The sequence below is a fragment of the Scaptodrosophila lebanonensis genome, unplaced genomic scaffold (assembly GCF_003285725.1).
Source record: "Scaptodrosophila lebanonensis strain 11010-0011.00,11010-0021.00 unplaced genomic scaffold, SlebRS2 tig00001412-arrow-pilon, whole genome shotgun sequence".
Classification (NCBI taxonomy): Eukaryota; Metazoa; Arthropoda; class Insecta; order Diptera; family Drosophilidae; genus Scaptodrosophila; species Scaptodrosophila lebanonensis.
In genome coordinates, this window is record NW_022060739.1 from 7,517,077 (window position 1) to 7,531,834 (window position 14,758).

The window sequence follows — 14,758 nt, forward strand, 5'->3', positions numbered from 1 at the left end:
GCTGCCACGTCTATGCAATTCCGCTAAACTCCTGGCATTTCAAAGATGCTAACACCTTGTCACTGGGCATGTGTTGTCCAAGTCTGTGCTGACAACACGACGTCGGCTCTCTCTTTACCTCTATTTGTACATATATACTTGTACATACATACCCGTATATACAGATATATGAAAACGTTTACGATACGACACCTAATTAGGCACAAGAACGCCGCATAATTTACGTTTCGTCAAACGATGGCGCAGTAACTCTTCGCCCTGAGCAGCCTCAGCCCCTCAGAAGAGGAGCCTAGTGTTGTGCGTAGGGAGGTTCCAGAGGTACATACAAGTAGTTCGGGTATGTGTGTATGAAAGTTTTAGTTACGTACATCAGCGCTGTGCAAACATGAATTCGTTCCTATAGAGGTGCCGATGTCGCTGTCGATGTCGGAGCCGAGGCCCAGCAGAGACGTCTTTAGTGGCACAGACACACATACATCAAATAATAAAGCAAATGGTGCCGACAACTAACTGGCCAACCGAACGACAAGCATGACATTTACATTCCCCCAAAACTGAACAACAACAACAAGAACAACAGCTACGAGAACGTTCCGCTTTGGTTTGCGTTTGGCTGCTTGGGTTGGTTCCGGGAAACGCAACAAAATTTCACAAGCACAACGAAAATATTTCTCAAACTTCAAAGAACAAGCAACTTAAAGTTCGGCCACGCCTTTGCCAAAGCTTGGGCAACCACCACCTAGACGATATGGCAACAATGTTGTTGTTGTTGTTTTTGTTGTTGTAGCTGCAGTTGTAAGTATTGCAGATCGTCTGCGAGTATGATTGTGAGTGTGTGTCGAAGTTACTGATGGGCTTATTAGAGTTAGTCAGTCAGTCTGACAGGCCAGCAGGCAGGCAGGCAGGCAGGCAGGAAGGGAGCGACTGTGGCGGAGGCGGCGGCAGAGCGCTTTAGCTTTAGCTTTAGCAGAGTCTTCTGCCACATCGTCAATGAGGCGTGCGGAAACCTCAAAGCAAAGTCGTCGTCGTCGTCGTCGTCTTCGTCTTCGCCGTGGTACCTTTATGACGACAATGCGTTTGCTGTCATAATTATTAGTCAAACACAAACAATGAATTTCATAATTTTCCCATCAATATACTGAGGCAGTGAGGCAAGCGTTTAAACATCCGCCGTCCCAACCCGCACGACGCCTGCACGCGCCGTTCAGCTAGGCACTGAGCTCTCCTTTTAGGTCCCCCCCCCATCAACCCACCAGGTCCAGAGCTGTGTGGGGGAAATGAAGCCGTCGCGCATAAAGTGTGAAATTGCAGGCAATTCGCAGACGCAACTTGAAACTGTAACCAAAGCCAAAGTACAAGTCCAAGCTCATCTTCATGCTCCAAGCTCGGACTAATGGCTTAAACAGCGCGAACAGCGGACTACACGACATGTCTCTCAACGCTTGTTCCATTGAATAGAACAATATCCGCGCAAATATTTGCAGAGAGCAGAGCAGGTCGTGTTTAAATGTTTAAGTGTGTTCGACGCTGACGCTGAAGACGACCGGCTCAATGATCATCCTCATCATCATCATCATCACGATGTTAATGATGACAATTTAAACAAGGCAGAGCAACAGCCATCTACGCATCGCCATCGCCATCACCATCGCCATCGCCATCGGTTGGTCAAGAGCGCAGTTCCATAATTGTTGTTTGATCGTTGTAATTGGTTTTAGAGCGCGCAGGAAATGTGCCAGGCACAAACATACAAACTATATTGTACATAATGTACAGATGGACCTCGTCATGATGCACTTTTCTAAGTTTAAGTTTTTTTGAGAAAATTAATCACAAATCTGTTAAGAATTATTATTATGTTCTTATTAATGTATGTTTTTCAAAAAAGGAAGAAGATTCCATCTATTTATCAGCTTTAAAGCAATTTTTCACAGATGCTACATCACCCTCTAAGAAATGAAATGGCTTTGGGAAAGAAAGATATTCTCTATGAACCATAAGGGTCTTATGAGAATTCTCCCTAGGATAGCTTCCTATAAACTAAGTCTTTCAACAATTGTTTCTATAGGAAATATATAATGCACTTACCCCTCTAATATATATTTTTCTTTTCTATGCTTAATATAAGCATTGAAGCCGGGCATACAGGCTTAGCACCTTAACAATATATTCTATACTACTTTAAGGCAAAGCACAAAACATGTTGAAACGGAAATTAACAATTTTAAAGCACCTTTATACAAAATATTACAAAAGATAATATGTATTCAATGTAAATATTTTAAAATACCGTTCAGCATATATAATAACATTATATTTATATCTAAATGGGAATGTTTTCTATCAACAATAGCTGAGGAATTTGTACTCATTTTATCTATATTTTTAATACATATTTTCTAAGAAAAGTGATCAAGGGAAGAATAGGAAAGATCATTATGAAGCAGCTCGGTAACAGCCCAATAAAATTCTTTTGTTAACTGTAAGTTTTCTTTATAAACACCATGTGCTTTATATATTTTTAATAAGAATACCTTTATAACTAGCTTTAAACAATTCTTTCTTATAAAAAACATCCCTATTAACAACTTTAATTTTTATGAGTTGTTTTTACCATTTATCGATAATATTTCATGGTAACTATCAGTGTATAATATTTAATAATACTCTCCGCTAGTACGTTATAGCAAGGTTGCACTGTGGGTGCATAAATATCCCGGCATTGATCCGTTTAACGATTGACAAACAAACCGACCGACCGGACGGCCGGCCGTCCTACTGACCATGTGTGGCGGTCGCCTTTGAACTGGTCTGTTGGCCGCATCTCTTCTTGTCGATAATAAAAATTGTAAACTTTTCCAGCTGCTCCACCCTTTGTTGGCACATTGGCACAGCCCACAATATTTCGTCATAAATTTGTGCGCCATTTGCGGCATGTTTTGCAGTTTCGAGAATTTCGAGAACCTATTGCCAGCAAGCGAACTACAAGTAGAAAAGTTCCCATAATCCAAATGATGGGGCTTTTTCTTCCTGATAGCGCCCTTTTAGTTGCATTCCATGTTCTGGAGTTGTTCTACATTGTTGGTTTTCAGATAAATAAATGGCATTGTGGGAAAGTTTTCTTTGTTGTCAAAGGCTTGTAAAAAGGTACGAGTACATTAATTGGTTTTGTAGGCACTTCAGCGATAAACATCGGTACAAATATTTGATTTTAGTTTGCGACGAGTGTGTAAATAATGTAACTACAGGGCAGTGTAGCACAGTAATGGATGTACCAACCCATTTACGATATGTTGAGCAAGCTGGGAAAGTGATGATGATAGCGAGAAAGAGTGTTTTTTAAGAGAGTTAAGGAATGTGTTTTTTTTGCCGATTCTTAGGTATTCTTTCTTTTTCCACAAAATGAACAGACAAATATTTTCATTTTATACTTTTTCAAGCTATATTATATCGTTTATTCGATTGTATATCATGATTATATAGATGTTCAAGTCCACAATTTTCTTATCAAATATTAATAAGTCTATACATAAAGTCAAACTTTTAGGCTGAACTTACTCTTGCAGCATAACTCTTATAGGCTGGCAATATCATTAGCTAAAGTATAGAGCTACAACATACTATTCTATACGAGTACGAGTATATACGTATATACCTAAGTCTAATTAGGCTAGATTAAATGCGCTGTAAGCAACTTAAAGGCAACGAGAGTAGACAACACAGATCAGACGAAGTGTGGAGGGATTCAAACGTACTAATTAGCTTGAACAGTATTGAGATTTTTCGAGCAAATGTCACAACACCGGTTGTCATTATTCCATAAAAAGTTGAGTAATCAGTTCTCAGTACATCACATAAGTAATCGCCAAACTCAATCGGTGACGGCCACCAAGTCCCTCGTGCTGCCCGCCCCGCTTGTCGTCGATGTGGATGATGGCAGCACAACCGATAGCGATAGATCGGAATTGCTATTGGTGGTGCCAAACAAATCGCTGAGGCCAGCCACGCCTGGCAAACCGCCCATCCCGCCCGTAGCGGACAGATTGTGGGTGAGACTGTGACGTCGAAGATCGCAGTTGCGACGAAAAACTTTGCCACAGGAGGCGCAGTTGTAGGGCTTGATGTCGGTGTGCGTGAGTAGGTGGGTCTTCAGATTGGAGCGCTGATTGAAGGAGCGATTGCAGACAGGGCACTTGTGTGGTGACTCCTCCATGTGCAGGATTTTGTGCACGGCCAGCGTGCGAGACTGGCAAAATCCTTTGCCACATTCCGCACACTTGAACGGTTTCTCCTTGGAGTGAATGTATCTGAAAAGGTAGCAAAAGGACACACAAAAATGGAAACGATATTAGTTTTTAAGTGCACAGACAATAAAACGATTGTGGTTTAAAGGCAATCTGCAGATTATATAGTATGTTGGTTTAATCGGGTAAGTATTTTAAAAGTGATCAAATTGTTTGCATATGTAGCAAGTGGAGAGATATACATATGTGTTAATTCTCCCATTGGAATGGAATGTGTTACAAGAAATGTAATTGATAGAGGACTTGCAAAATGAAAATGTTTGGCAAAACTGTTCAACTGAAGAATCGCTACTGAACTGTGTTTTAAATGCTCTAAATGCCTAACATCAAAGAAATATTTGAATTAACGTTTTCCATCTGAATTATTTTTACTTGTTTCCATTTCTAATTCCACATACAATACAAGTAATCCAAATCAAATCAGATGTTCATTAAACAAGTATTTGTTTATTATAATTCAAATTCAAATCAAATTCAGATATTTTAATTTTCAGAAAATGCTATTTTGCAGGCCTACCTATGATCTCTAAGGTGGTCCTGTCTGCGAAAGGCCTTGCCGCATATGTCACAGGAATAGGGACGCTCATCTGTGTGGGTGCGCTCGTGTATGAGCAGATTGTAGGACTTGGTGAACTGCCGGTTGCAGAACTTGCAGATGAACTGCTTCTTGGATCTCTGAGCGGCAGCAGCAGCGGCGGCAGCTGCCGCATTGCCAGCACCAGCTGTCGCATTATTTGCTGTTCCCGCGGCACCCACAGCCACATCCAACGCATCGCCAGCCATAACGCTGAGCTTATCCTGATACATGGTGGCCTGCAGCGAATGCACCGATGTATCGGCATGTCCGCCATCCGCTGTGCTGCCAAAGGAGCCTACGCCGCTGGCATTGAAGATGAAGCTGCCATAGCTGCTGTCCAGATCGGCAGCCTCAAAGGATAAGGCATCCTCGCCGTCTAGAAGCGGTAAATCGCATTCGGCCGCCAGCTCAGCGGCTGTTGCGCAATCGAGAGCGGCTGCCTGATTATTCGCTGCAGCAGCAGCTGCGGCCGCAGCGGCAGCGGCAACAGCAGCAGCCGCCGTAACGGTGCTTATGGAAGGCAGCGGTGGTATGCATTTGGAAGTGTTGTTGCTGTTGCTCATTACTGCTGTTGCTGTGCTAGCTGCGCTGTTGCTGGCCTGGGCGGACAGCGAGGAGGAGGAGCACGAAGAGGATGAGGATTTCAGCTCAATGCCGGCAATGTCAATGAGCGAGGCGGGCAGCAAATTGTTGTCAGCATCGGCTGCACAATTGTTGTTGGAGCTGCTGCCATTGCTGCTGTTGTTGTTGTTGTTGTTGCTGCTGCTGCTGCTGTTTGTATGATTGCTGCTTGTATTGTTGCTATTGTTGCTGATGCTGGTGCTGCTGCTGTTGTTGGTGCTGTTGTTGCCGCTGTTGAAGCGAAACACATCCGATTTGCCGGTTAGACGCTGCAGCGTCAAATAGGATTCCAACGCCTGAAGATTAAGCGCTGCTGCTGCTGCCGAGTTGGCCGGCAGCAGGGCTGCCTGCTGCAGGCTGCTGACCATCGTGCCCTGCAGCGAGAGCACCACAGCGGCAGCGGTGGCTAGATCATTAGTGGCGGCAGCAGCGGTGGCAGCGGCTATGGCAGCATTGCCGGTCGCTTTGCTGGCCGCTGCTGTTGACTTGCCAGCCGCTTGCTGCTGCTCTACATTGTCGCACTTAAGCTGCTCTTTCGCCGCCGTTGCACTCTGCTGCACTTTGTTGTTGTTGTTATTGTTAGTATTACTGTTAGTGCTGGTGGCAAGTGGCGTTGTTGCGGACATCTCTCTAAGTGTTGCAACCTTAATTTGTTGCTCTTGCTGGTGTGGCTGCTGTTCGATCGTCTTATTGCCACTTGGCTCTGTCGTTGAAGATGCTTTTCTTGTTGCTATTATTGTTGTTGTAGTTGGGGCTGATTCGCGTTTCTGGTCCATATTGCTATTGCGGCTGCTGTTGCTGCTGCCGATGTTGTTGTTGCCAGCGCTGCCAGCAGTCAAATGCATAGCGTCCTCCATAAAGTGCACAGCAGGATATCTTTTTTGCTTTTGGCCCACGGCCTTTTCTTCTGCTTGTTTCCTTTTTTATTGTTTGGCGCACCTACGCAGCTTCAAGCACAGACTGTGCTTGCTTTTGCATTGGTGTGTTGTATGTGTGTGTGTGTATGTGTGTGTGTGAATGATTGTGTGTGTCTGTGTGTTGCACATGAATATTAAAAACCACACGCCATCATAAATCACAGCTTAGTCACGCTTTCAAAAGTCATAAAAATCGAATTTGACGTGCAAACAAAAACAGCAACAACAACAATACAGCGTCTATATAAACAACACACACACTCTATATAGACACGGACAGGGACCCCGACCACACGAACAAATTGGAGACGCGCGCGCGCACACGCTTCGATTTGATTCGATTCGATTAGAGTAGAGTATTGGCCGCCTGTCTTTTGTTCGCTTTTGGCACATGCGGCGTATACGTAATACTCTCCAAATTTATTTTCACTGCAATCGGTGGTGGGCGTTTAATTAAATGCCAATTGGCAGCTGCTGCCATTAAATGTCACTTGCACAACCGGCAGATGAAGAACTAGCTGCTGCTGCTGCTGCTGATGATGATGATGCAAAAGAAGAAGAAGAAGAAGAAGCACTTGAAGCGTAAGACCAGTCAGAGTGAAATACGCAACTTCCGTTTCCCCACCTGTCTCACACCGTTGTGTTGTCTCTAACGTGTTATTGTTCTTTTACTTCCGCACAACAAATATGTAAAAAACTGAGCCCTATTGCCACGAGAGCAGCCGTCGTGCCGTGTCCGCCGCACAATATTGGTAAAAGATCACGGAATAACTAAAAGTCCATTGCTCTGCGTGAGGCGCGCGGACCTGCGCGCTCACTTGTTTGCCCGCTTGTCAGCCAAACTGGCTTCTCTAGCTCTCTCTTGCTCACACATACATGCTCGCACCCAGGCACTGGTCTCTCTTCGAGCCGACTGCATTCAGAACTCAAAACTCGGGAGAGCGTGCGCGGCACGATCATCGCATCGCCTGTGGGTGAGTAAATGTTTTATTTGTGTCTCTGTCTTTGTGTCTGTGACTGTGTGTGTGTGTGTGCGTTCCCCCAGGTGTGTGATGTTTGCACCTTCGCTAGGCTTGAAACACGTTCCAAATGCCTGTGTGTGTGTGCGTGTGCTTGGAAGATCTCTTGAGTGCACACACACACACACGCACATCGTTATACTCCCTAAACGTGGTCCGCTCTCACACACATCTACAGAGTTTGGAATCCGGTTATTGGCGCTTCTTGTCAATATGGCAAGCGCTTTTTTTTTGAGTGGGTGTTCTTCTTCTACAATTTTCTGCGTTTGGAGCTGTAGTTCGTGTTTCTCTTGCTGTTGTTGTTGTTGTTGTTATTGTGTTTGCGCTTATAATTTGCCATTTCTTGTTTGATTATTTACCTTAATTTTTGTTTCTGCGTGTGCAGTTGTTTTTTATTTTCTTTTTTTTCGTATTTTCTGTAATTTTCGCCATCATTTCTTATGCCCATATTCATAGCTGGCGTCTGTCAGCTCTGCCTTTCCTTGTTGTTATTGTTGTTGCTGTTGTCTTTCACGAACTCACTCGAAAATTCTGACAAATTGTTCTAACCCTGAGCGATGAAGGTAGTGAATACACTTGACGATCGTTTCTATGGCAAATATTTAGAGGTTCTGGAAGAAATTTCCACGGCTATATACATATGTAGTTGGTGTTATAACTTTATGAAGAGACGTTAGAGTTGGCGCTTAGAGACACTGTTTTCAGTTAGAAAAACATAAGCAGCTACGAATATGAGTTTAAGGGTTTTAACAAGCTTGATTATATGTTATCTAATATTTTTCTTGAGAGGTATTATACTCGTATAATAACAATAAAGAAGTTGTTTGGTTAGTGAATAACACTTATGAAATATTAAAATCTTCAGCTTGGAGATAGAAAAAATATGTTCACAGTTTTGAAATCAAAAATTGTAGGAAGTAATGCTATATTATTAGAAATATTTATTGGACAAAAAGCAGAAAAAGAAAAAATTATTTAATATATATAAAAAAAAAGAATATGAAGAAAGAAAAAACTGCTAAAATAAATATATAACTTTTTTATTATTATTTTAAAGTTTGAAAATAAATTAGACAGCATTTTTTAGTTGAAATAAAAGGTAGATTTAATAAAAACATAAAAACAAATATTAGTTTTACATTGTTCTATGCTTATTTGAATTGATTGTTGAAATATTTGTGCAATACTACATCAGAAAATATTGCTGTCAATAATATATTTGCATTTGGTGCAAAACTTGTCTCAATTCCAATTATATACAGATTGTGGTATTGTTTAAAAGAGAGATTTACATTTTCGGACCACCATGAAGTCAAGGTTTTTCCATCAATTCTTGCTTTAGCTGACATAACAGTACTTTAGGATCATATTTTAAGAAACGTTACACATTTTTTTTTTTGGAATTTGGGAATATTTTTATAGAAACGTTTGAATTGAGGATTCGTTTCTGTGAAACAGAATACGAGAGGCTTAATAAGAAATAGAGAATTAATTAGATTGTAGAATCTTAGTAATAAGACTTAATAAATGTCTTCGGTCCGATAAACACAGAACACCAATTGGAAAGGTGATCCAAAAAATCAACAACCACTGCAAAAACGCAAAAGTCTGTCAAACAATCTGCACACAAATTGTTGGAATTAGTCAATTAGTCTTTGGAAGTTTATTCTTCAAAAAGTTTTCTTCCAACTTTATATGTTTGTTTGGAAATTATGTGCATGTCTGATTATAACTTTAGTGAATAAATGTTTGGCGATTTGCGATTTGTTTGGCGATTTGCTGTTAATTTTCGTTCAGTGCATAAACCTGCTTGCACTTGCCCATTAGCCAATGCGTTGATATGCTAGACTCGCGACTTGTAGACAAGCACATACATGGGCATGCCCTCAACGCTCCCTCGACATTTTATTGAAATGATTTTGCTCGCACGCCATACGAAGCACACGCCCCACAGCTGCAGAGGCAGCCGTGATTTTGAAGCCCAGACCCAGGCTCCGAGCACGACTGCTTGGCGTCTGAGTTTTCAACTGTCAATTATTTCTTTATGCATAAAACTTTGCAGTCACAGCTCGAGAAATTTGCCAGCCAGCCAGCCTTTAGCCCTCCTGCCTTCCTTCCTGCCGCCAGCCAGCAGATTTTGCCGCTTGCATTTTAATGCGCTAAACGGCGCAAGTAAATGACCAATAATCATGGGAGCTGCCTGAGCGGCTGCCGGTTGGCCAAAGCGACCAACCAACTAACCGACCAACCAGCCGAGCGAGCACCGAGCGAGCAGTCAGTCGCCGGCGCTGCAATTTATTTTTACATTAAATTGCCATTTGGTACTGTGCCGGTTGGTTTTCTACCATTTATACAGATATTATCGTGATTAATAACGCACAAACATGTCATACGCTCGTTTCGTGTGTGTTTGATTGGAGCGCATTAGGATCGCATAATGATCGCGAAACTGGAACCGAGCCGGGACCATTTAGAGACTTGTCTGCAACTCTGAAACTCTTTGGCCGGTGCTCCTGCAGTCTCAGTCTCACGGTAGCAATTATGTCGCTTAGTGCGCGCATTATATATTTAATTTTTTTCTTTTTCGCCCAAACAGCGGCATATGATGATCGCCAGCCCAACTCTTGGCCGGGGACCTGCCCTGGCGGCGCCTTCAAAAGCTCGCGCATTCCAAGGGAAAAATCTACGGGATGTATTGACACAAGCTTCCTTTAAATGCCTGCGCCTGCCTCGATGTCGTCGTTATACGAGTACTATACTATTTCGATAGTCGTTGCCAACTTTGTGCTGTTTTTGTTGTTGTTGTTGTTTTCTTTCTGTTTTTTCGGGGTCTGCGCTTTTAAACGCGCGTTTCCTGTCTCGAAGTCGCGTCAGGGACACACGGCCCAGCCCGGCTCGGAAGAGCCAGCGAGTCAAGGCAAATGGTACATGATTTCAAATTTCAAGTACCAGTTTACTTAAAGCGCGATCCGAAGTCATCTTTGCCAATATACAGTGGGTTGAGCTTGACGAAAAGTAGATTAGCATATGGTGCAGGTTATATTAGGAAATATGTTGTTTACACTTCATGTACAAGTATTTCAACTATTCTTGAAGTTTAAGAAAATCAATGCAATAATTTCAATTCAACAAAGGAAGACATTTTGAAAAAAAATTAGTTCATTAATTTAAAAATATGTTGATAAAATAAAGCAAATTTTGTCATTTATTTTTGAAAATTCACTTACCGTTTGGAAGTGTGTTTAGCTAGTTGATTGAATTTATCATTACCTTTTAAGTAAATTAGTGCCTTTTAAAGACCGGGTGTATTGTGTGGGAACGATCTTTATTTTTATTTGGCTGATATACTAAGAATTGACTCTAAGATGTTTGGTGACCCTTAGAAAGAGTTTTAAGGGTAATACAATATATAAATTTTAGCTCATTATGTAAGAGGACACCTTAAAGAACATTAATAAGTGAATATTATTTTTTAAATTAAATCTTTATTCTTTATTTAAGATCTGTCCTAAGGAGGACCATTATTAAATTATTTGGTAGCATTGGATTTGTTTAAGCATGCATTCTGTCATGATGGTTCTGACGTCATTAAGCTAGATCGCTGAATACGAAAAAAATAATAAGAAAACCTGACAAATGAGTGATTTTGTAGCCTAGGATTTTATACTATATTTTTCTTTACAAAAATGTCCGTTTGACTTTTATTGAACGGGTCAGAAGCGCCAACAGAAGAAACTAATTTTTTTTTTGTACCACAGAGTAACACTGTTGAGAAAAGATCAGTGATCCGGATAGAAATGCTGGATGAATTGCAAGGATATTTCAGAGCGGATGAAGTGTTGAGTTAAAATTGGGAAACCATGGAAAATGCAATGCAGTTAGGCTATTTCACTGTTTAGGATCTTTATATATGTGAATCGATAATAAGATAAGAAATCAAGTCAGTAACATTGAAGGGACAAAATTGGACAAAATTTGAAGTGGAGACAGTGAAGCAAAATTGTTATTCTTTCTCAAAATATTTGAAATATTCCATTCCCTACAATATAATATAATTGTATACTTATGTATATCTACTTCTATATCATATAGCTTATTTAATCGATGTTGCTTTGAATCGCTTCTCCATTTTATATAGCTATTGATTCCTGTAGTTTGTCTCCCTAGCAAATAGTTTTGTTGCAGTGTGCAACATTTCTGCCAGCGCCTAACAGAACCAGTCGCAATCGTAGTCTCAGTGGTTGCTGTTGTTGTTGCGCAGTGCCTGTATTTCTGTTGCGCCTTGGTCTTGGTGGTTTACGGGAATGCCTCGGAGCCACACCATCTGTCACAGGCGCGCATTCAGATCAGGCAATAAGAATGCTAAACTTGATTCTTCCGCGCGGCTGTGTGTGTGTGCGCGCATGCGTGGGCTGGAATTACATGATCACGATCAGCGATAAAACTTGATGTTGTACATACCCGGCTACATACGAGGCCTAGTGGATATAGTACGAGTATATGACCGAACTGGGGTTCTGCGGCACTGCCGCAGCCACAGCCAGAGTCGCAGAAACAGCCTCAGTTACAGGCAGAAGCACAGGCAAAGGCACAGAGCGCTGAGGTACTCTGCCAAACAAAATGTCGCAAAGTTGTACAAATCATACAGATCGGGCCAGTTTGGTCGCAGCTTTAATGCCGGAACAACGGGACACTTTTGCGCTGTAGCCGACAAACGAAGACCAGACCACGAAGACGACGACTTCGCTGGTAAGAGCAAGTCGTGTCAAATTATTGATTGCTGTCTTTTAATTTGATTTTGATTTTTGTCCATCGGTGTTTTTGGTTTTGGTTGTTTTTCTGCTGCGAGCTTGTCATCTTTGCGGCCGATAATCGCACCACTCAAAATATTAATCTTCTTTGAATTGTGCGGCGGCAGCGAGCAGCAGAAATCAAAGAAAAGTAAAAGTCATAGCACACATCTATGGCAGGGCCTTCAACGATTTAGAAGCGATAAGATCGACCGATCTGCCGGGTTAACGCGCGTGCAACGACGCCGTATTGTTCGGAGTGACTTTTTATTGGTAATTACCAGAAAGGCATGGTCGGGGGTCGGGGGCGGGGGCCTTGTACTCGTATTCCTGCGAAGTGCCAACAACAGCAGCAGCCGGCAAAGCAGCAGTTGTTCATTAGCCGCAGGCGTTGCCCCTGATTGGACCAACTAATCCCGCTGCACACTTTTTGTAACTGCCGTCAAGATTAGACCCATTTTTCTATTGAAACCAAAAAAAAAAAGAGACGGCCAAGTAGTTGAGATCGACTGCGACTTCGAGTTCAAATTCCAGTTCTCTTGGCACGCACAGCCGTGACAATTAGTTGTGGCTGTGACGTAGATGGCTTATCGTGTTTAATTCTCGATGTGGAATTGACATATTTACTTGCCTGAATCTATATTTTGTATTGTAATACGATCCATGAAAAGGCCGGCTGCCTTTTTCTTCTTGTTGAAGGTTACATTTCTTGTGACAAACAATGCCACAAATTCATAATTACAATGGATTAGTAAATATTAAAAATTGTGTTTGAAGTTTGCCGTAGAGCGGGGGTTACTTTACGAGTAGTGTTGCCATAAAAAACATGTTAAATAAAAAGTGGAAGTTGTGTGTAGTCCATTGTGTTCCTCTTTTCAAGTTCAAGCAATAAAACATCACACACAAAAGAGAAATATTGTGTGGAAGAGGGGAATTGAATATACGAGTATATATGAAAATAGATCAAGGAATAACAGTTCTTTGTTTTAGTCATTGTAGTGTCTTATAATATTTAATGTCAACAATGTGCAATTTTGAAGTTAATGGAGAGAGGTAATAGTTAAGGGGAGTTTTGAAAACATACAGCTTTGCAGTTTAATTAAGAAGCTTTAGCTTGTAATAAAATGCATTCCATTAGTTACTTGAGAGCTCTGATGCTAATAAATAATTTGAGTTTATAGATAGGGCTTATACTATATGTATATAGTATATGCGATCATCTGCTTTATAACCTTTTATTTGTAGGCCTTTTTTCCATATAAGGGGAGAGATCTATGTGCACCTTTTGGAGTCCCAGACGACACATGATGAGTATAGATATTATTGACCCCCCCCCCCCCCCACAGCTCCTCAAAATTTTAATTGTAGTTCCTGTTTCCACGTGTTAAGATTTGGTGGCTCATCATCATTCAACACATTCACCTCATTGTTTGGAAAGGAATGAAATACACACGCAGCCATTATCCGAATATAGGAGTACAGTGAAAACTCCCTTAATGGACACCTATTTCATCCAGACTCTCTCTTTGGCGGACACTTTTTCTAAAACATTCGATCCCTTGAGCGGACAAAAATTGGCCAACCGTGAGTGTCTGGCCAAGAGAGTTTTCACTGTACTACATATGCCCAACAATTTCAAAAATGGCGACTAATTGATTTTCTTGTAGGCTGTGGCCCATTTCCCATGAACCAATGCACGCTCATGTACAATAACACCTTCGCGTACCTTCGCTTTTCCATTCGCTCGTCTGCCACAATGGCAAGCGCCATTTTAAACGAAAGCCAAACAGATTGAACACCGCATGTAAGTAAACAAAATTTAACGCCAATTTCTGTTGCCAATTTGAAACCGTTTTGGACCGTCCAAAGTGATTATGCATCACACCAAGCTGAAACCCTTGCCCTAACATTCCACGAATGATTTGGATGCCTTCAATAAAATCCTACTGCACGGCGAGCCAAAACAAAAACAACTAAAAGGACGTCGGGACGAGACAGACGAGAGACAATCAAATCGAAACCATCTGGTCAAAAACGTCGTGGGAATCAGTTCAATATAATTTGCATGCGCAAATAAGTTCAGTTTGGATCGGTTCGGTTCGGTTCGGTTTGGAGTCGACTCTGTTTGGCAATTAATTGCAACAAACAGAGTAAAAATTGTAATGCAACAAATGGCAAATTGTTGCAATTTTCTCGCGGCAGGTCGGCAGAGCGGCAGGCAGGCAGGCAGACAGGAAGAAGTAGTAGAAGAACTGCCAACTGCCGAATTATTGACTGGCCGCCAGAGTGAGTGAATGACTGACTGACTGACTGACTTGCTGGCTGACTCGCTCGCTGGCTAACTGAGTGACGGCAAAATATTTCGATGTGCATCGCTGCCCCTTTGGAATGAGGAATGAGGAGTGCGCGGTGTGGACCTTCGTCTCCATCTCCATCTCCGCCCCTGTCGAACTCGAACCGTTCGCGGTCACTCTCTTGCCAAATGTTCGAGTCGTTGTCTAAAGGCCTAAATGGCCAAATTGATGCGCGC

The 14,758-nt window shown here is 41.9% G+C and overlaps 1 protein-coding gene across 1 annotated transcript; it reads right to left on the reverse strand.

The window, feature by feature from the left end:
• Positions 1-3,589: 3,589 nt before the first annotated feature.
• On the reverse strand, positions 3,590-13,998 carry LOC115631295 (protein sister of odd and bowel). Its single transcript, XM_030528010.1, has 5 exons — positions 13,955-13,998; positions 6,904-7,044; positions 5,645-6,132; positions 4,822-5,584; positions 3,590-4,307 (listed from the first exon to the last, which is right to left on the reverse strand). Exons 1-5 carry the CDS (start codon positions 13,996-13,998, stop codon positions 3,872-3,874), a joined length of 1,872 nt encoding a protein of 623 aa, XP_030383870.1. The 3' UTR covers positions 3,590-3,871.
• Positions 13,999-14,758: the final 760 nt, after the last annotated feature.

Bases quoted from the DNA above. Each gene is read 5' to 3' on its own strand.
- LOC115631295 (XM_030528010.1), bottom strand. From the start codon at position 13,998: ATGGCGCTTGCCATTGTGGCAGACGAGCGAATGGAAAAGCGAAG. The intron at 7,045-13,954 runs GTACGCGAAGGT...GGTGTGAGACAG, and splicing joins GAGCGAATGGAAAAGCGAAG to GTGGGGAAACGGAAGTTGCG. The intron at 5,585-5,644 runs GCAGCAACAACA...ACAATTGTGCAG, and splicing joins TCATACAAACAGCAGCAGCA to CCGATGCTGACAACAATTTG.